Source organism: Neophocaena asiaeorientalis, unplaced genomic scaffold (genome assembly GCF_003031525.2).
Source record: "Neophocaena asiaeorientalis asiaeorientalis breed wild unplaced genomic scaffold, Neophocaena_asiaeorientalis_V1.1 scaffold633, whole genome shotgun sequence".
NCBI lineage: Eukaryota > Metazoa > Chordata > Mammalia > Artiodactyla > Phocoenidae > Neophocaena > Neophocaena asiaeorientalis.
Window position 1 is genome coordinate 447,076 of NW_020173395.1, and position 22,514 is coordinate 469,589.

At 42.6% G+C, this 22,514-nt stretch overlaps 1 protein-coding gene across 2 annotated transcripts in view; it reads left to right on the forward strand.

Annotated features, from left to right (window-relative positions):
* Positions 1-2,094: 2,094 nt before the first annotated feature.
* The window catches only part of PINX1 (PIN2 (TERF1) interacting telomerase inhibitor 1), an 84,113-nt gene continuing 63,693 nt past the window's right edge, over positions 2,095-22,514 (forward strand). For both annotated transcript variants that reach the window (XR_003003487.1, XM_024746939.1), the window contains exons 1-5: positions 2,095-2,248; positions 5,099-5,208; positions 6,791-6,883; positions 8,617-8,695; positions 18,733-18,825. Coding sequence is in view for 1 of the 2 variants with exons in the window: in XM_024746939.1 (XP_024602707.1) it covers positions 2,230-2,248; positions 5,099-5,208; positions 6,791-6,883; positions 8,617-8,695; positions 18,733-18,825 (394 nt within the window). In the remaining variant the exon portion in view is untranslated. The remainder of the gene's footprint in view (positions 2,249-5,098; positions 5,209-6,790; positions 6,884-8,616; positions 8,696-18,732; positions 18,826-22,514) is intronic.

The window sequence follows — 22,514 nt, forward strand, 5'->3', positions numbered from 1 at the left end:
CACGATGTTCCATTGTTGAGCTTTACAGATTTTGTGGAGGCTAAAGCTTAAAGTCATAACATTTTTTTTTTCCTTCGGTACGTGGGCCTCTCCCGCTACAGAGCACAGGCTATGGACGCGCAGGCTCAGAGGCCATGGCTCACAGGCCCAGCCGCTCCGCGGCATGTGGGATCTTCCCGGACCAGGGCACGAACCCGTGTCCCCTGCATCGGCAGGCGGACCCTCAACCACTGCGCCACTAGGGAAGCCCTGAAGTCATAACATTTTGATAGGGAGGATCAACAGAGGAGGAATTGCAGGCCAGAACTGCTGCCGGGGAGCCGGGAGGTGTTCCTGGACTAGGGTCAAGAGAGAGTCTTCCCTGCACAAAGCAGTTGGCTAGGGTTTGTCTTCCTATTTGAGCTTTGACAACAGACAAAGACTGCAAGAGAGGACAAGATAAACTACTCGGGAGGCCCGGAGGATGAGAGTCCTGAGTTGGCATTCACTGGCTTGTTGACTTAAGAGAAACAGTATCAGCGACACATTCCCCTACTCAGAGGCATAAGCAACAGAAATGGGGTGGAGTTTAAAGCGGATTGCAGGGGGAACAACCTGGCAAAACCAGACACTCCCCGCCCCCTCCCCCAGGATGGGTAAATAAATCTCAGCAAGACATCAAGCATCCATTTCTAGGGTACTGGATCTCAGGGTGGGTAGGTGCTTCTCAACTTGTGTTCCTTGTGGGGCCTGAGGAAGATTCGGTGAGGACCGCAGGAGAAATCCTCCAGGGAGAGATGAGCCTTCCACTCTCTGGGTAACAGCAGCCGGATTGGATTAAAGTAATTCTCTGAAAGTCTTTTAGATTTGGAAATAATCTGAGATCATCCTTTTTTTTCATAGATTGAAACAGTGATATCAAAAGAGGTGAAATGACTTGCCCAAGGACTCACCCCAAGCCGGTAGCAGAATTTAGGCTCTGTCATGTTCTCTGACTGCTCCCCTCCCCTCCCCCACCCCACCCCAGCCCTGCATTGTGTCACACTGGTGCCTCTTTAGGAATGAGCTAAATTAAACTGGCAAGATTCAGCTTTATTTCTTTTATAGATAAAATGTTAGTGATATATCTGGAATAGAATATAAAGATGTAATGCAACACATTAAGAATTTCTTTCTGTGACTGTACAGAATGTGTAGCTAGCTTTTACAATTGTACGCATGTGAACGGTGTGGGGATGGGAGGGATGGACATGAGACTTACCAGAGCTATAGAAAAGAAGGAGGGCTTCCCCAGTGGCCCAGTGGTTAAGAATCCGCCTGCCAGTGCACGGGACACGGGTTCGAGCCCTGGTCCGGGAAGATCCCACGTGCCGCGGAGCAACTAAGCCCGTGCGCCACAACTACTGAGAAATCATCGGTCCCTGATATTGGTCTTTACTTGCCTGAAGGCAGGGGAATAGTATAGATGACTTACCTAAATACCTTCTTGGTTCAGTTCTTTGAAATATTTTGAAAGCGTTTATCACCATCACTTTATAAAGTGTTCTTCATAAAGCACTTTTCTTGAACAGGAAAAAAGAAAAGAGTATATTTTAACCCTGAGTTCACTCATACCTTTGGTTACTTAATGGCCTGCTACACAAAGTAAGCCCATCATCATCCACGTCCTTGGAAGCTTGTTAGAAATGCAGAATCTCTGGCCCCATCCCAGACCTGCTGAACCAGAAACTGCATTTTTAACAAGATCCCCAGGTGATTCACCCAAACATTAAAGTTTAAGAAGTCCTGCTCTATGCGGGTCTGCCATGAGACTGAAGAATAAGATGGAATGTCTTACACTGAATCACCTTATTTCTAAAAGTGCAATATCTACTCCCAGCTAACAATTTTAAAATATCAAGATTCTGTAATTTAAAAAAACCACTCCAAACTTAATAACAGCTCTTTTTAGTGGATGATCCTTATAGATATTTCATAGACACACGGAACGCTGGAGTTGGAACAAACCTTGGAAACCGCTAGTCTACCCAGCATCCACCCAAACGCAGTCCCAGGCTTCCCGCGCCCCGCCCACTCGCCGCCGCGCGGTCCAGGAGCGAGTCGCGCCTCACTGACGTCAGCAGCGCGCGCCCTCGCCGCTGCAATTTGCCGGGCTTGAGAGGCTCGTGGTTCTAGCTTCTCCGCGAGACCGCCGAGCGGTATCCACCGTCGCTCAGGTCCCGAGGCCCAAGGTGTCACAGACTCGGCGACATGTCGATGCTGGCTGAGCGTGAGTGTTGGGCTCGGAGGCCCGACCGGGCGCGAGGGTGAAGGTTCCGGGTGACGCGGCGGCCGGACCGAGTGGCGGTGGGCACCGGTCGCCGGCGCACGGTGGGCCGGGGGATGCGGGGGGACTGGGTCCCGGACGCCCTGCTCGGCTCGTCCTGGCTGCCGCGGAGATTTCCCAGCCCAGCCTTCCCCGAAAGTTAGCTGCGGTCTGCTGGTGAGAGACTGCGAGTGCCCACTTGGGACGCTTGGTCTCACGTTCAGACCTGAGCACGCGAGTGATGGGTTCGAATGGGGGTCCGGACACCGGTTGTGGGAACCCGGACTGGCTCTTTCACTTCTCCGGGCCTCAGCTTCCTCTGGTTAAAAAGAGGCGGTTGGGCCAGCAGAATCTCTTCAGGCAGTGAAATCCGGTTCTTGAAAGTGTATTGAATCAAGAAAAAGAAAAGCAAAGGGGTTAGAAGCATCAAACACAAGAAGTTAGCGTTTTTTTAGGAGAGGCGGGGTTAATGAGTGATTATAAGTAAGACAGTGGCGGTTTTGACTTTGGTAGTTGGAATTACTAACACTCTTACTATGGAAGGAATGTTGGCCTCAACGCCCCAACCTGCCTCAGTTTGCCTTTGACATTTACCATCACTTTGTGAAGTTCGTTAATTCCCTCCCTCTGGAGAGGCTGTTTAACTTCTGAACGATACCTGTAGCTAAGGCTGCCGGCCAGCAGATGGCAGTCGTGCCTTGGCCCTGAAAAGCCGGCCGGTATCTTTGAAAGTGTCTGGTGAGCGAGGAGCAGAAACAACTGCTAAAATTTAACAGACCCAACAGACGCTACACAGGGATTCCATGAAATAAATGCTGTCGGCATCCTCTAAGGGGGTGGAGGAATGGGAACACAAAACGGCGTGGGTAAGGCACCATTCACATTTTACAGGGGCAGAAATTGAGGTTCAGAGGAAAATAATTCACCCCAAGGTCATTGAGGTAGAAAGTGACAAAATTGATCTAGTTATCGCTATATCTTTACGTTCTTGTCACCAGGGTCAGCGGATTTCTTTTTAAACAGGGACTTACAGAAAGGAGTATGTTTTAGAGTGTGACCCTGTGGGCTCTATTTTTTCATCTGTATAACCAGTGTGGCTAAGATTTCTTGTGGTTTTAATATTCTTTGATGTATGCTTAGTTCAGCGTGCACTTGGGAACATTAGACCTGGCTCTGCTATTCATTTATGTTTCTTTCCCTGATCAGTTTCTCTGGGGGTATTAAAAACTTCTTTGATTATGTTCATTACTAGGTTGGCTTAAATCAATGAGATGGTGAACGTGAAAATAGTTCAAAGTATGAAATGATATACAGATGTGAAGTGCCATCTGTGGACATCAGCAACTCAAGCTGCATAATTTCATGAGAATGTTTTCCGTTCTCTTCCCACCATGACTCCAAATTTTCAAATCTCTGACAATAGTATATAATATTTTGTGTTTTTTAAAACAATTTACTAAATTAATGTCTGTGGCATCCCTTATGATTAGATATTTGGGACTGGTGTTCTTATTTTAGAAATGAGAAAATAGAAGCATAGAAAAGTCCCAGTCTACCATTTCACTACCTAGCAGTTATTTTCTCTGATAGTTTATAAAATTGGGATAATTCTGTAGGTACAGTTTTATAACCTACTTTTTTCCCCTAATTAATCTTAGTGAACATTTTCACTTCAGTAAGTATGCTAATTTCCTTTGTTTTCTCTTGCCATATGGACTATATTTTGTTTTCTTTCATCTTCTCCACATTTATCCCGTTTTTAAAATCTAGTAGTTTGTTTCTCAAAAACATTTTTTATCCTGCATTTCTCTAGTTATCAAATATTATTTTATTGGTTCTCCCTTATGTAAGGTAAGAAATCTCCCTTATATAAACGTAAGAGAATTTCATTTATCACTCTCACTTTTCAGTCCTTATTTAATTCAGAGTCTTAGACCCATATTTTATCAAGATACTACTTTTTTTCATAGACTCTTTTCAAGACCAGTTTTTGACACTTGCAGTTATTACATTTTCTAATCAAATGACAACACGATAGTTAATGGATTTCATTGCATTAAGATTTTATGCTGCAGTTTCTGTAAGCTTGAATATGTCTTGAATAATATTTTAATAAGAATACATGGATGATGACCCCCAGAGAAGGGGTCATATGGCTTTAGGGCGTTTCTGTGAGAAGGGATGATTCGTATCTGTAGGTTGCGCGGAGGGTGACTCTCCCCAAGATCATGACTCGTATGCTGTGAATTAAAAATATAAGCTTTGGAGTTGGTAGGACCTTGGTTTGTATAAAGACTCTGTTTTTTGCTTGGGGGCATTAGGAACATTCTTTCTGTAGGCCTCAGATTTTCTCATCTGAAAAGTGCAGATCTCTCCTCATTGGGTTACTGTGAAAATTGAACCTGAGAATATATGGATGGCATTTGGCACTTAACGTATGTCTGTGGTGACTGCTGCTGGTGATGGTGACACTGGTGTCACAGGTGCCTTAGGTTGCTGCCAGTTGCTGAATTGGAAGGCCCAGCTGATGGTACCTCATGTGTTTCGATTTGTCACATTTGGGGGAATATTTTTATTTTAATCTTATAAGGTCAGTTTGTATGTTCAGAATATACAGTTATTGGGGAAACCAGGATAAATGATCCAAGCTGATACTATCCATTGGATGCCAAATCTGATATCTGTATCTAATAAAACATAATGTTTGTTGTATTTATGCAAGTATCGTGTGTATGCTTTAGGTATGTGGGTACTTGTGAGGTATTCTCCAGGTTTGAAAGATAAGTTGCTAATGAGATAATTTGTCGTTTACAGGTCGGCGGAAGCAGAAGTGGGCTGTGGATCCAAGAAACACTGCGTGGAGTAATGATGACTCCAAGTTTGGCCAGAGGATGCTAGAGAAGATGGGGTGGTCTAAAGGAAAGGTATCTTGGGGAAGAGCAAAGAAATTGGAGCCATGCAGAGAGATTTCAGATCAGGAGAATACATCTTCCTTAGGAGACTGGGAGAAATTTATTTTGCATCAATAAGTGATTTTGGAGAAATAATTAAATTATAATGACCTTGTGATGATACAGTTAGAACTGAACATAAACGTCAGCTGTCTTTGTTTATTGTTTAACCTGCTGTGATTTTCATAAATGGTGCCTTTTAATTAGTTGCGTTTGGAATCATACTTAACCATCAGAGTTTTATGTTGCTTAGAGTAAGATTTTGTTCACCCTTAAAGCTAGACTATACATTTTCTCCTTTTTCTCACATTCCCTTTATTCCTGACTCATGTAGGACTTCTGCTGATATCTCTGCACTTAAATGGTTCTTGTCAAGGTCTTTAAAGATCTTGCTAAATCCAATGGATCCTTTTTTGTTCTCACATTACTTTATCCCTTAGCAGCATTGGACATAATTGACTTGAAATACCTTGAAATACCACTGTGTTGCCTTCCACAATACTGCCCTCTCTTCCGGTTTTTCGTTCTACCTTACCAGCCACTGCTAAATTTTTGTTGCTGGCTCTTCCTCCTCTAGACTTTTGAGCTTTGGAATTCCTTGGGGTTCAGCCCTAGTCCCTTCTCTGTCCTCATCTCAAGTAGATCATTTTTATTATAAAACTCTTGATTCCCCCCCGCCCCCCACAAAGCTTTTTCTTCTCAAGTTTTCCCCATTTTTGCAAATAGCACCCTATCAACTTACTCAAACCAGAAACCTGGGAGTCGTGCTTGATTCCTTGACCTCTCTCACTTCCCGAATCCCCAGTCATTATTCCTCTCTATCCGGGGCCCCGTCCTGGACCAACCACCGCCATTGCTTGCCCTGATCAACGCAGCAGCCTCTCAGCTGCCTCCCTGACTCCCTTCTTTTCCTCCTCTGGGCCATTTGCCATACAGCAGCCTTAATGAGCTTTTAAAATACAGAAATTAGATCATGTCATTCCTTTGCTTAAAAGTTCGGTGGTTTCCCATTGTTTTAAAAAATAATATCCAAATTCTCCCCGTAACTTCCAAGGTCCTTAAGGTCTGGCCCCTTTATATCACCTTATTTTTTCTCCATCCACTGTGCTGGAGCCACCTTGGGTGCCATTTAGTACACCAGGCGCTCTGGGACTCCTTACAAATGAGTGTTAATGATGCGGGGGACTTGGAGTCCCCTTCCTCAGTGTTGTTTTGTAAAATTATTTAATGGAAAGCACCATAGACTTTAATGCCTCTGAGGGGCTTCTGTTAGTTTGGCAGGAGCACTCTGCTTTTGAGCATCAGAGAAAGGATGTTCTCCCTAGTGTTTCCATGGTCCTTGAAGTGGGTCATAGGTTGCAGGATTGGCATTCATTATTGTAAGTGCATCCTTGATACTACAGAATCTTGTAAGAATCCATTAGACTGTGTCCTCTTTGAGGACAAGGATAATGCCTCCTAGATGTTTAGTGATTAATCAAACAGTTGATGAAGGAAGAGAGGTATTTTTACACCTGATAAAAATGCTAACTCTCTTTGTGTTTAATCCCCACAGGGTTTAGGGGCTCAGGAGCAAGGAGCCACAGATCATATTAAAGTTCAAGTTAAAAATAACCACCTGGGACTAGGAGCTACGATCAATAATGAAGTGAGCAACAGCGTCTGCTGGGGGTTTTCCTTGCTTAATTGATATTTTTGTCAGTGTAAAAAATTTAATCCAGTCAAATTGATTGATCAGTTTTAAGCTGTTCAAGCGTGTATCATACATGTTTTCGATAACTAAGGAGCCCGTAACTAAGCTGCTGGGCATCTGTAACGTGTCATCGTTTTGCCTCATTGCCCTATGGGATTCTTTACTTGCTTATGCATAAGAGATCCAAAGAAGCTTTATTGCTGAACTTTGCAAAAAGTGTTCTTTTTAAAGAAATATTCATTTCAGGACAGAGAGGAATTTTCATCTTTACCTGCGTTGTAATATTAGCTTATATTGTTAAAATTGGTGGCGTTTCATTTTGGAAATACTGAAAGAAAGTGGTATTCTTTTCCTGTCCCGTTGTCTGTTTCTGACTGTTGGTGTATAGCACTTGAATTTATTCACATTTCCCCTTAAAACACTGACACTTTGAAAATATGACCCTGTAATTAAAAGTTCATGGCTTACCCTGCCTTTCGTTTTCAGTACCATTGCTCACTGTAGAAAGGATCTAAACTGAAAGCTTTGTTCTTACATTTCCGCAGCCAACAGAATCTGGTAGGAAATCTGGGGAATTACTTTAGGTAAACTGGGTTACATTGCTTAGTTCAATAGCTCAGAGTAGTGGACTGGAGCAGCTAAAATTGTTTGGGCTAACAGCTAAAATCTTAAACCACTAAAGGAAGAGTTTAACATACACATGTTGTCAAATCATCATGTTGTACACCTAAAACTATGTCAACTATATCTCGATACACTTGAAAAAAGGCGCAGGGGAATGTTCTATTTCTGAGGACAAGATCCAAGACCAGTACTTCAGAATGTTTGGAATGTCACACACTTACTAGATGGAATGTTTAGCAATATCGTCTATTTTCATCAATTAATAAACACACCTTGGACAATTTAAAAAAAAAGAGTTTATGTAAGGTTGATTTTGAAGGTAGTTTTGAAGAGGTGGATATACAGATATACTTAACTTTTTAGGAGAAGCATTGCCCGGTAAACCTATTCAATATACCTTAACCTTAAGCATTCTTTAAAAAGTATGCATGAGGCAAGTTCCCGAATCGAAACCCTGCTCCCCACCGGTTGATATTGTTTTGGAGATGTTCATTCTCTTTTAAAGCTAGGTCGTCTTTGTTACGATGAGCTTATTAACTGAGCCCCTTATAAATGGGTGCTGATTGATTCAGGGAAGCTGGAGTCCTTCTTCCTCCCGTCCCCACTGCTGTTTTCTGAAATTGGGGTGGATGCAAGCAAGCAGAATTGGGCAAAATATTTTCAGCTCAAATGAGCAAAGAAGAGAGCCCTCAAATCTGTCACTGCTTTTTTCCTTTGACCTACATAATTTTCCCATAGTGAGAAAAAAAATATTTTATTTTGCTTTATTTTAACATTTTGCACACAGGTTGTCTGTTGTTTATTTGACTATAAGTTGACTTGATAAGTCATCTACATTTGAAATCAGGGCGTAAGCTTCCAAGATCCTCATTTTTAATAATGATATAGATAAATTACATTTCAAATTATACTATTTCTTTTTCATTCAAATTTATAAAATAATATTTTGGTGAAACATTTAAAAATTCACATTAACTACCAGATTTCCCTGATTCCAATATATATCTTATCGCAGCTTAGGTAGACTACAGGCTTGTCTCTAATTGAGTTTTTGGTATTTTCAGGACAGCTGGATTGCTCATCAAGATGATTTTAACCAGCTTCTGGCCGAACTGAACACTTGCCATGGGCAGGAAACAGCAGGTAAGGAAACTTTGCTTTTTATCCATTAGGCTTATAGAAGACATAATCTCGATCTAAGATACTTTTATCAACTCTTTTTTACTGTAAGCATCCTATATCTGAAAGTTAATTGATTGTAGCTCTCACAAATAGTTATTTCTGTTTATGTTTTAGGGGTATTCTCATTGAATTAACCTTAGTCATAAGCAAACACTTTTTTCCCCATTACGAGTTTGAGAATGATAAGGTAAAGCTTTTATTCGGTTTACATTTCTCTGTTGCCTTTCCCTTATCCCAGCCTGACAATGTCCGGGGTCCCGCAGTTCCGGCCTTGGCCCTCTCTCATCTCTCCTTGGCCCTGGCTCTCTTCTTACGCCCTCTGGTCTCACGGGGCGATGTGTGGTGACCACTGCCACACTGCCCTCTACTCCTTCACCCTCGCTCCTGAACGCCCTGCTCAGTGTCTGCATTCAGGGTGCCGTCGACTCCTGGCACCTAGCAGGTCCAGACTCCAGTTCTGTACCTCCCCCACCTGCACCCTGCAAACTGTTTGACACCCGTAGCCCACAGCCTGTTTTCTTCACCATCTTCCCCATTTCAGTTGATGTCAACTTCATCCTTCCAGCTGTTCCAGCCAAAGAACTTTTTCCACTAGGAAATTTTGTTGGTTCTACCTTTAAAATATATTAAGACCCTGACTGCTCCATGTCACCTGCACGGTAACCAGCATGGTCTGAGCAGCTGTTATCTCTTGTCTGGATTATTGCAGGAGCCTCTAAAGCCGGTCTTCTCAGCCATGGCACTGCTGATGTTTTGGGCTAGATAATTCTTTGCTGTGAGGCATGTCGTGTGCATTTTAGAATGACTGGCAGCATCCCTGACCTCTACCCGCAAGGTGCCACTAGCACCCCCTCCCCCTAGTTGTCGCAGCCGAAAATATCTCCAGATAGTGCCAAGTGTCCCCTGGGCAGAATGCCCCGACAGGGAGCTGCTGCTCTGAATTGACCTTTCTCCGTCCACGCGCAGACTCCTTCAGCGTGTCTCAGCCCAACAGCCAGAGTGATTCTTTTAAAATATAAGTCCATTTGTGCTGCTCAGGATAAAAGCCGAAGCCCCTGCAGCGGACTTGCAGCCTTACGCAATATGGACCCTCTCCCTTTCTGACTTTGTCTCCTACCCTCCCCCTTCTTACCAGTTCCATCCTGACCACACCAACTCCTGTACTGGTTTCTGAATACACCAAGCGTGCTCCTGCCTTGGGGTTTCGCACTGGCTCCTCCCTCTCTCTAGAACACTCTTCCCCCAGGTAGCTTCTGTGCACCTTCTCAACAAGGTCCACACTCAGTTGCCAATTTAAAACTGCATCCTGTTCCTTAGTTCCGTTTTTGGAAGTCAATTGAAAATCGGTAAGAAATAGCAGCATGAGAATACTATTGAGAAACATGTAGTAAGGGAAATGAGAAGAACCGGCTAAGCGTGCGGGCTCTGGGGCGGGGCAGGGAGTCGCTGCACTTTTGTTAACAGCTTTGTCGAGGTGTAATTCACCCATTTACAGTGTGCAATCCGGCAGCTTTTAGTATATTCAGAGTTGTCACCAGAACCAATTATGAAACATTTCATCACCCCCAAAAGAAACTGTACCCAGTAGTATTCATTCCCCACTTCCCCCGGCCACCCTAGGCAACCATTGATTTACTTTCTGACTCTAAAGATTTGCCTATTCTGAAATCAAAACTGCAATGACCTATCACCTCACACCGGTCAGAATGGCCATCATCAGAAACTCTACAAACAGACATGGGTCTTTTGTGACTGGTTTCTTTCACTTAGCATAATGTTTTCAAGGTTCATCCTTGTTATGGCATGTATCAGTACTTCACTCCTTTTTATTGCCACATAATAGTCCACTGTATGGATATTCTACAGTTTGTTCATCAGTTGAAGGACATTGGGTTGTTTTCACTTTTTGTCTATCTTGAATAATGCAACTTTGAACATTAACTTACACGTTTTTGTGTGGACATATATGTTAATTTCTCTTGGGTTTATACTTAGAATGGAATTGCTGGGTGATACCAGCAGTGTATGAGGGTTTTAATTTTTCTGCATCTCAGCCAACACTTTGTATTATCTGTCTTTTTGATTATGGCCATGCTAGTTGGTGGGAGTGGTGTATCTAATTGTGGTTTTGATTTGCATTTCTATAATGGCTAATGATGCTGAACATCTTTTCACATGATTATTGACCATTTGTGTGTCTTCTTTGAAGAAGTATCTATTCAGATTTTTTGCCCATTTTTAAATTGTGCTATGTGTCTTTATGGTTGACTTGTAAGGATTTTTAATATATACCAGGTACAAGTCTTTTATCAGACATATGATTTGCAAATATTTTCTCCAGTTCTGTGGGTTGTCTTTTCACTTTCTTGAGGGTATTATTTGAAGACTAAGGATACAGAAATAGATAAAAAGACTCATTCCCCCTCTGAAGAAACTTCAAATCTAGTGTGAGAGAAAGAAATGAAGTAAATACCAAAATAACTAGATCTCCCAGTTTTTTTCAGTTCCTGAATAGTTGAGAGAGAGTAGCAAAGATAGGAGGGATTTATTTGAAAATTTATCCAAATCTCTTTGTTTCCTAAGCTTTTTCTTTCCCGTCAGGTATTCATAAGTTTGCATTATTGATGACTTTAGGTGGCTTCTAACACACAGGTTTGGATACTGAATGTGCTGTTGGGTGTAATAAAGTAGACACAGCTGAAGAAAGTGTAGACCATAGATTAGAAGATAGTATCCGTAATGCAGGTGTGAAAGATGAAAAGATGGAAATATGGAATAGAAGTTTAGATGGAGGATAAAGTGAGAAAATCTAATATCTAATAAAAGTTCAGCAGCACAAGAAGAGAGAGAATGGAACAGAGGCAAAATTTAAGGAGATAGGGGCTTCCCTGGTGGCGCAGTGGTTGAGAATCTGCCTGCCAATGCAGGGGACACAGGTTCAATCCCTGGTCTGGGGAGATCCCACATGCCGCGGAGCAGCTAAGCCCGTGAGCCACAACTACTGAGCCTGCGTACTGCAATTACTGAAGCCCGTGCGCCTACAGCCCGTGCTCCACAACAAAAGAAGCCACCACAGTAAGAAGCTGCTCACCGCAACTAAGAGTAGCCCCTGCTCACTGCAACTAGAGAAAGCCCATGTGCAGCAATGAAGACCCAACACAGCCAAAAATAAATAACTAAAATAAAGTTTAAAAAAAAAGAGTTCTGACTGAATGGTACTTTGAAAAAAAAAATTAAGGAGATAAAGGCTGAAGACTGTCTAGAACTGGTGATAAAGCAAATCCACAGATTAAGAAAATTGAGAGAATCCATGCAGATTACATTAAAAGTCTCTACTCGCAAATGTAATAACAGATGTGACAACATAGCATCATGGCAGAACAGCATACACACACACACAAAAGAGAGAGAAGATTCTTAATGCAGCCAGAGGCAATATACTTATTATCTTCAAAGAAGCAACAGTCTTAACAATGGGAGCCAAAGACATTGGAGTAATATATTGAGGGAAATATAACTGGCAACCTAGACGTTTACATTCAGCAAATATATCTTTCAAGAATAAATTTTCAGACAAAAAGTTTACCATCAGTAGGCCATAAATGCAATTTCCAAGGATGTACATCCTTCAGTCAGAAGGAAAGAATACTTAAAACACTATCTGTAGTATCCCCAAACTGGCAATAACCCAGATGTCCGCCAACAATAGAACGGAAAAGTAGACTGCCACATTTGTAAATACAAAGAAATGAAGAATAAAGTACAGTTACATGTGAGAGTATAGGGCAGGGTTTGGCAGACTTTCCACAAAGGAAAGAGATATTCTGCAGACCGAAGCGTCTCTGTCACAACTGCTTGGCTGTTGGAGTACGAAAGCAGCAAGAGCAGCAACCAATGGGTGTGGCCATGTTCCCATAGAACTTTATTTACAGAAGGAGGTGGTGGGCCGGATTTGGTCCACAGGCGGTAGTTTGCTTCTGGTGTCGAAGACTCTCATCAACTCAATGTTGACTGAAAGAAGTGGGATACATAACATGCAGTGTGATTCCACTTACATAGAACTTCAAATGGAATGCAGAAATATGATATTTAGGTACTAGACTTGGGTGGTAAAGTTATTTTGTCACTTTGTTAAAACAAAGTTATTTTGTTATAACTCTTGTTATAAAGTTACTCGTAGTAGAAGTGAGTACTCTACTGTGAAAGTCACAACAGCGATCACCTTTGGGGAGGGGGAGGGGTTTGGGATTGAGAAGGGGCTCATGGGGAACTCCTGGGCTGTTATTCTTGTTCTGTTTCTTGACCCAGTTGGTAGTTACACAGGTATGTGAGTACATTGTGCTTTAGGCACTTTCTATGGCTATTAGCCCCTCTCCCCCCAGAATGGTTAAAACCAGAACGAAAAGTAAGGGGGAGGGTGGTTATCCCCAAAATCATGGTAATGGTTACTGTTAGGACAGTGGTTCTCAACTGGGGATGATTTTGCCTCCCATGGGATATTTCACAATATCTGTGGACATTTTTGGTGATCACAACTGGGGGGACGTTGCTGACATTGGTCGGGAGGCCGGAGATGCAGCACAGCTCTGTCTCTCCTCCTTGCCCTGAACAAATTATTCAGCCCCAAATGCAGTAATTCCAAGGCTGAGAACCCCTGTTACAGAAGGAAGAGGCACAGGGGTGCAGGATGCTTCTAGATGCAGGTAGTGTTCTGTTTCTAACCCTGGAGGTGGTAACGAGGGGTTTGCTTTATAACTAATTGTACAGACTTTAAGTACTCCTACGTGTGGTGATGTTTGTGGTGATAAAAGATTCCTGAAAATTGCATGGGCCCTTTTCTGGAGGTAAAACATGGCAAGAGTAATTTATGTCATGTTAAACCTGTAATGAAGGTTAACTAAAGAGTACAGATGCAACAAGTTGAGTATCAGGAATCCACGTCTACCTTAATGAAAATCTGGTGTTGTATAATGGCCATCACTTTTCATAAATAGGTTCAATGACATGATTAAGGTGTCAGACTTGAGGTGGCCTTTACTGTGACCATCGTCATGGAGGCAGAAGCTCTTGAGTCTGGGTTCTTTTACCTAGAGGCATTCACAGGTTCATTTTTTTTTTTAAATAACTTTATTTTATTTTTATTTATTTATTATTTTTGGCTGTGTTGGGTCTTCATTGCTGCATGCGGGCTTTCTCTAGTTGCAGCGAGTGGGGTCTCTGTTGCGGTGCGTGGGCTTCTCAGTGTGGTGGCTTTGCTTGTTGTAGAGCACGGGTTCTAAGCGCGCAGGCTTCAGTAGATGCAGCATGTGGGCTCAGTAGTTGTGGCTCACGGGCTCTAGAGCGCAGGCTCAGTAGTTGTGGCGCACGGGCTTAGTTGCTCTGCGGCATGTGGGATCTTCCCGGACCAGGGCTCGAACCCGTGTCCCCTGCATTGGCAGGTGGATTCTTAACCACTGCACCACCAAGGAAGCTTTGGCGGTACGTGGGCCTCTCACTGTTGCGGCCTCTCCCGTCGCGGAGCACAGGTTCCGGACTCACAGGCTCAGCGGCCATGGCTCATGGGCCTAGCCGCTCTGCGGCATGTGGGATCTTCCCGGACCGGGGCACGAACCCATGTCCCCTGCATCGGCAGGCGGACTCTCAACCACTGCGCCACCAGGGAAGCCCCACACGTTCATTCTTGAACAGGGAAAATTCTCACCTTGTTTGGTATCATAACTTTCTCCTTTGATGTACTGAGTTAGAGAATACTTTGTAACTTTTCAAGTGATAGGGATGCCCATAAATTATCACACCAGGATTCCATAAAAGAAGGTGCTATGAGATTCATTTTTGGAGCTGTGGAAAAGAGAAAGCAGATTTTGAGCAGTTCGCTTTTGAGATTTGACAGTGATAGCTGGAAAGTTACTTTTTTCCAATTTGATGGTATCTTGATTACTGTTTGCTAACTGAGAAATGCCATTGTAATAGCCATGAAAACCCTGGTTCGGGACAGGTCCCTTGGTGCTGATTGCCCAGGCTGAGCACAATCACTGCAGCCGGGCCTTCCTGATGGATTCCCACAAGGGCGGTCAGGGAAGTGTTGAAAGTGACCCGGGGAAGCCTGTGTTATTTGTCAGGAAGGTGGCGAGGGCATAACAGACTCCAGGTGGTGGTGCCTGTCCGTGTGCAGCCCCATCCACAGGTTCACCTGTGCAGGCTGAGTCTTTTTCTGCGAGAGCCATAGAAGTATAGTAAATCATTAACTGAGTTACTGATCTGTAGGTTAACTTCCACCTCAAGACCACTAGAGGGTACTGCACCCCTGCAGTAGGGACAGGGCTGTTAGCTCTGCCTCCGTCTCACTCAGTACAGTCCAGCCTTTAGAATAGTCCTTTAACAGAAAAGCTGGCCGGGAAATGGATCAGGAGAGCTGAGATTATTTTTCTGCCAAGTCATCTTTGGTAAATACAGTATCTTCATCCAAATGAATTTTTGGTTTTATTACTTGAATTAAAGCTGACAAGCAGATGACACGATAACCTAGTAACATATTTTTCTGGTATAATAATATTTTTAGTTCCTTAAGATTGCTTACCGAATCAACACAGTTTGCCTTTCAACTAAACAGAAATTCTATACTATTCTCTTCATAGAATCTTGCAAAGATTATAGAAATAACCCTTATTCCTTTGTGGGACACAAAAATCTCTATATTCTTTAAAATTTCATTTTTAAAAATTATCCTATCTCAATTAGTTACTCCCAGACTCAATTCAGCTTTTTGATAGACTTATGTCATGGTTTTAAGAAATGCTTTTTACTTCTGTCAGGTATCTTGTCCCTTGTGATTTTAAATATTTTGGAAATAAACTGGGATGCTGATAACCTGTCATCCACGAAGGTGTGGTTTAGGACAGGGACCTTCAAATTTTTTTGCTCCCAGGGCTCCTGAGGGAATTTCGAAAAACAGTATACCCTATCTCACAGTTTTAGATCAACATCTATAATGTTTTTAATCACAGCTTTAAATAGTTACAAAGAATATAATATCTGCCTATTGGGAAAATTGGCATTTTAAAATAAAAGCGTTCCATCAGTCCCAAATGTATCCAGTGGATGTTAAATACCAGAGCAATTTGATATCCATGGTCATCTCTTTAGAAACAGAAAAGTAAGTCCTTTAATATTCAGAGATATTATGTTTCCTACTTTCTTTTCCTCTGAAATAGTTCCCTTGTATATGTCCCATAATATGTTAATATATTTTTTGCTTGAACTTTGAAAAATTCATTACCCTGTTATGCTTCTCAGCTACAAAACAAACACATATAAATTTTGGGTTTATTTCTCATAGCCCCAAGGCCTAAGGGTAAATACTTTTACTTTGGATTAGGTTGTCTTTATTAATTTGTAGATTATAATGCACAAAACCAGGACATAATAAATTTTGACAAGTAATTATTAGAACAGTAAAACCTTTTTGGAAGTGCTGGGTTTGCAGCTTTGATTAAAGGACGCCTCCATGACACCAGTACTGCGGCTTGTTCCTTATTGATCCTGGTGAGAGGAGAGCTGTGCTCCCCTTGTGTAAAGTGGGAGGAGGACGCAGGGGAGAAGCAAAGAAGGAGGACCAGATTGATGCATCCACACAGAACAGAGCAGCTTTAGGAAAGCGTGTGTGTGGACAGCCAGGTAGAAACTGCTCCCCTAGGCCGTGTCCAGGCTCGGGTTTGCTCTGGAAAGGCTGTGTGCTCGGAAGGTGGCGAAGCTCCCAGGAGGTTCTCACGTCCCCAGAAGTGTGAGTGCAGCTCCGCTGGCACACAGTGTGGAGGTTAAGGATCTGTGCTCTCATGCAGATCTGCCTGGGTTCCAGTTCCGTCATAGCCACCGCCTTGATGGGCCTTATTTTAGCCCTCTTGCTTCAGTGCCCTGTGAAGTCGGCTTATTAGTCTTAGCAGCTACCTTCCAGGGCAGTTGCCGAGATGGAATGCAGGATGGCACAGAAAGCTTACAGCCCAGCGCCTGGTGCTTAATAAGCCTTCAGTGGGTAAAAGCCACTTCAAGCTGGTACTGTGCATGGTAGTTTGTGTTTGGAACATCAAAATTGAGACTGTTGGGCTTCCCTGGTGGCGCAGTGGTAGAGAGTCCGCCTGCCGATGCAGGGGACACGGATTCGTGTCCCGGTCCTGGAAGATCCCACATGCCGCGGAGCGGCTGGGCCCGTGAGCCATGGCCGCTGAGCCTGCGCGTCCGGAGCCTGTGCTCCGCAACGGGAGAGGCCACAACGGTGAGAGGCCCGCGTACCGCAAAAAAAAAAAAAAAAAAAAAATTGAGACTGTTATGTGCTACGTAAAGTGTTTGGCCACAGAAAAGAGCAGAAAGTTTCCTGGTGGGATGTTTTTGAAAAAGTCCCAAGCTGATCTTGGGAAGTGACCGCGGAGGAGAATGTTTCAGGTTGTTGATGTGATTAAGCTGTGCTAGGCATTGTCTGAAAGCTTGAAACATCTACCTTAACATCCTTCAGAGCCTTGCTATGTAATTTACACTTTGCTTTTGAAATGACTAATTTCCTGGGAGGGATTACCCTTAGCTAATGTGTTTAATGGACATGTGCTTGTTTCGCTTCACTACTATGGTGAAAATTTCCTTTTTTCTCCTTTCTCTAACCTCGTATTTATATTTCCTTATGACATAACCATAGGAAAATTCAGTCTCTTTTCTACCTATGATGTGCTCTTTCTGCTACCTAAACTTGACAAATAGATAAAGATGAGGGAGCACAGGCAGCTACTGAGAATCCTGTCACTGACTCTCACCCTGGATCTACGTGCTCTGATATTTCAGGCAAAGGACTAAGACTGCTTTCTGGCTCACATTTTCCTGTTTTGTCAAAGGAGTCACCACATGAGTTTATTCCTCAATGATTTGTTTTTGTTGTTGCTTTTGTCCTGAAAGGCGAGCCTCCAGTGAAATGTGGTGTTTGAGGCAGTGGCTCAGTGCCAGCTCTGCGCCTTCATGCTCTACCTGATTAGCATCTCTAATCTGTTTTTGATTATCCTTAATCTGTCTTACCTTTATTCACTTTTCAAAAGAACTTTTTTTTGGAAACAATTATAGACTTACAGGAAATTGCAAAAATAGTAGTAGAAAGAGTCCTGAATACCATTCACCCAGTTTCCCCCAACGGTGACATCTAAGATAGCCGTAGCATAACATCAAAACTAGGAAATTGACACTCATGTTGACTATTAACTAGAACGCAGACCTTATTCAGTTTTCACTATTTTTTTTTAGCCTTCATTCATTTGTGTGTGTGTGTATGTGTGTGTGTGTAGCTCTGTACGTTTATCACATGTATAGATTCATGTAGCCATCACCACAATCGAGGTGTAGAATTGCTTCATCACCACAAAAGAGCTGCCTCATGATGCCTTTTTGTATTTACACCCACCTTCTACCCCTCCAGCCTCCAAACTCCGCTTTCATCTTTGTCCCTAGAAACCTTTCATCTGTTCTCCATCTCTGTAGTTTTGTCATTTCAAGAACGTTACAGTCTAAGTGGATCATACAGTATGTAGATTGACCTTTTCATTTAAGCATAATGCCCTTGAAGTCCATCTGGGTTGTTGCACAGCATCAACAGCTCCTTCCTCTTTATTGTGGAGTAGTGTCCCATATAAGGGAGTACCAGAATTTGCTCAGCCATTCATCCATTGAAGGAATTTTGGGTTAATTCCAGTATTTTACTATCACAGATAAAGCTATCATGAACATTCATGTGGAGGTTTTTTGTGTGAACAGAAGTTTTCATTTCTCTTCCTCCAGGATGTTATAAACTTCTGGAGAATAGCCCTGCCAGATCCATAGTACACAGTTTAAGAATATTTCTATTCATTTTTAGAGTTCAGTAATAATAGGTCTCATAGGATTTTATTTAAATAAGACTGTGTCACTGTAAGAGAATGAGAATGGAATGCAGAGAGTTTAATGTAATGCTTTTCATGCTTTTTTAAAAGACTCCTCAGACAACAAGGAAAAGAAATCTTTCAGCCTTGAAGAGAAGTCCAAAATCTCCAAAAACCGTGTTCATTATATGAAATTCACAAAAGGTAAAATTTAAGCATTTCTTTACTTGTTTGAAATCTCTGTGTTCACACTGGATTTCTTAAAGCATTTTTAGCTCTTCACCAGCATCACTTGTTTTACTTACAAAATGGGGAAGGAGGCCCGCACTGACTGGATTGATCTAAAGCAGCGCTGACGTTTCAGCTCTTGCTGTGAGTCCCCGGGGGTCTTGTTAGGGTGCAGACGCAGACTCATTCGTTCTGAGGTGGGCCCCAGATTCGGCTTCAGACCTTTGGTAAAAAGCTGAGTGTGGAAGCTAACTTGCTGTTTAGAAGAGAAAAGGGACTTTATGTGGCTAGATCAGAAAATTTTAATTTATCGCTCAACATTTTTATTTACATTTTCCTGTTTTTCAGAGCTTAATGTTGGTGTTGAACAGCTCCTAAAATGTGCCAATTTAGAGAATTATGCGCCATGTTGAGATCTCCAGTATGAAAAATCTCACTCCCGAGTTGACTCTTCTATTATGCCACACCGTTTCTGTGTTTCATGTAGTGTTAACTTAGGTGTTCCATGGTCATTGCAAAAATAGTGTTAGAAAACATGTCTTCCTTCATCACCACCTCCCCACTCCCTTCCCAGTGCTGTACCTACACGGTCAGTCGTGGGTGCAGGTGTCCTCTTTAACCACTAGGTGGCAGTCTTGTATTGGAAAGAAACCATTTACCTTAAACTCATCAACTCCCCAGATGTGTTCCCATGGAACTGTGCTGTGTACTAAGTGTACTTTTCAGGCACAAAACGTTATTTATTACATTAATATACTTAAAGTGTAAGTGTGACAACTATGTCATCTAGTCACCATTTGATGGTTCGTCTGTGGGAGAGTGGATGTGTGTTTCTACCTCTGTATGCCAGGAAAAGCACGTGTCTTTGCTTTAGTCTCGTTGGCATGATTGGGAATTCCCTGACACCTAGAACCCTGCTGAATAGCAGTAGGCACTGGAATTCTCACTACTCTAAACTGTTAATGGTGGCTCTCCTTTGGAGCCAGGACCCCAAAAGGTAGACTGGGTTTGGTTTGAGGGAGGGCTCATGGCAGAGCTGAAGGGAGGAGAGAGCCGATTGGCTTCAGGGACGCGTGCAGGGAGAGACTGGGGCTTCCCCTTCCCTGTCCCGGCAGGTATGGCTTGTCTGGCTCGTCGTGTTAACCTCTCTTCTTTCTGTCAGGGTAGAACCTTTGTCGTTCTCCCGTATGGCTTCTGAGCAGGGTTCCTCTCCACCCCGACCTGCTGCAGGACAGAAAGCAATCCTTGTTGGCCCCTCTGTCCTTGTCGGGAGAGGCTAAATGGTCCCTTCATACCCAACCCCTTAAATATCCCTCCTTCTCATTAGACCCTATAGGAAAAAAACAAAAAATAGATACAGCAGGAGGGGTGCTGAGCACAAATGAAATTAAAAGTGCGCTGTGACTTTTGGGTAGTATGGCAGCCTTTTAAGCTTTGACTTTTGAGAATAGAATCTTCTCATTTTCCTTTTGTACCTGACTACATGCATGATTTCATCTGAAGCATTTGCCGAAGCTGGGATAAACCTCTTTAATCTAATGGATGCCGGGAGTATCTCCTTTCTGTTACTAGTTAAGCCACCCCCTTGCCAGGTGACCCTATCAGCCTGCTTGGTGTGTTGTGCTTTCCTTTCCTCTCTTTTAAAATGAGGTTTGCTTATTTATTAGCCTTGTTTGGGGAGCAGGGGGCATTGGTATGTAGGGAGGGTAATTCAACATATGTTGTAACAAAGGTAGCAGAGAAGATTGAGTGGAAAATAGAGGAATTGCAGATTGGGAGTAAATAGGAAAGATAGAGGGAGGCAGAAATCCAGGTAGTGAGGAAAATACTCATTTACCGTCCATCTCAGCAATTCACAGTGAAAGTTAATTTTTATTTACTTATTTATTTATTTTTAATTTTATTTATTTATTTATTTGGCCATGCGGCACGGCATGTGGGATCTTAGTTCCCTGACCAGGGATTGAACCCATGCCCCCTGCAGTGGAAGCGCCTCCATGCTGGACCACTGGACTGCCAGGGAAGTCCCCCAAACGTTTATTTTAAAGTTCTTTAACTTACTGAAAGAAATCTTTCCTTGTAGAGCAGCTGTTGTCACTGGATGTGAATGATAACCTCTCAGTTTCCTCCAAGGAGGACTATCTTAGGCCACAGGAAACTGGATTCTGGCCATGACTGTCTCACACAAATCACTCAACCTCTTCCCCTCTTTTAGCCTCAGTTTCCATTTTTGTGAAATGAAAGATTTTTAAGTCATTATTGAGTTCTAAAATAGGTTGTGCTTTAGAGCTTACCAGAAATGATGCCGTTGTGTGGACATTTTGATGTGCACAGCATAGTGGATGATAAGGATTTTTGCCCATGGGGTATGCTCGTAGTACAGTAACTAACTCACTTGTTTAATGAGGATGATTCATACTGTAACTCCATCTATGGTCCAGGAAACTAAAACATGGAAAGACGGCATTTTATTTAGCCTGGTGTGAAGAGTGAAGATAAAGATTACGGTAGCAAATAGCATTGTAAAATTGGTTACTGCCTAAATATTGGCTGTAGCATTTTAGTTCTGATACATGATTATTCCTTTCTCTAGTCCTAAATTTATAATTTAAATTTGACATCATTTATTACATAATTTCAAAATGTTAGTTTCATCCATATTTGTTTAAAAGCCTAACTTCAGCAGTGGTTTCTTTTAATTTGAAAAATGTTTGGCAAGGCCATATCTGCAGAGAAAAAACAATAGGGAAAATATAAATTTCTCCAAAGCCGTTTTCGAGGTTTTTAATATTGTACAGTGAGACGTTGTCCAGAGAGCATTGCTTGTTGCTCCCAGTCATGTAGTGGGTGGGTGGAAGGTTGTGTACACTGTACTTGTGTGGCTTCACTGTGGTAGTTTATTCAGGCTTCTCATTCCTGTGACAATTTGTGATACTTCACTCCTTAAACAAGGAAACTACACTCAGAGTGCGTGTCCGTGTGGTCGGCTCCTGGTCTGGACGTGGACTGTAGTGTCCTGGCCCAGCTGGCCCCCTGCTGTCAGGCTCGGGTGATGGGTGTTCCGTTTCCTCTTCAGGCTCTGGCTCTTTTGACATTTAACTGTGAAGTAGCACCACTGCAGGCTTTTAAGAAGTTCCGACTGTCTTATTATTGGTTGTGAGGGTCTCACTTATTTTTACCCCCTGCTCTGATTCTCTCAGGTTTCCTGATTTTCTCACATTATTACCCTTTCAGTGAAGTTTTCTTAATCTTCTGCCCTAGGCTTATTATCAGTCCTGTGTGTTTTCATTAAAAAACAAAATCAAAATATAATATTTGTTTTATCCTTCTTGATTGGGGAATGCAAATAAATTTTCTAAGCAAGTGAAGCTACCTACGTAACCCTTCAGTGTTTTTTATTTAACAAACATATTTCTCAAACCTGCATTTCCTTACCCTTGCCCCTTTACTCTGAGTAGAAAAACTCAGTTGTTTGAGTCCTGGATATAATACAGTGCTATAATACAGTTTTCGCCTTAGCGCTTGTTGGGCTCTCTGTGACTTTTGTCCTTAAACTAAGAGGTTCCAAATTTCCATGATTATTAAGCTCTTACGTTTATTTTTTATCGTTTTATTTGCTTCCCATATGGACTTCTTGGTGTTGTAAGGGTGTCTGGCTGCGGTCA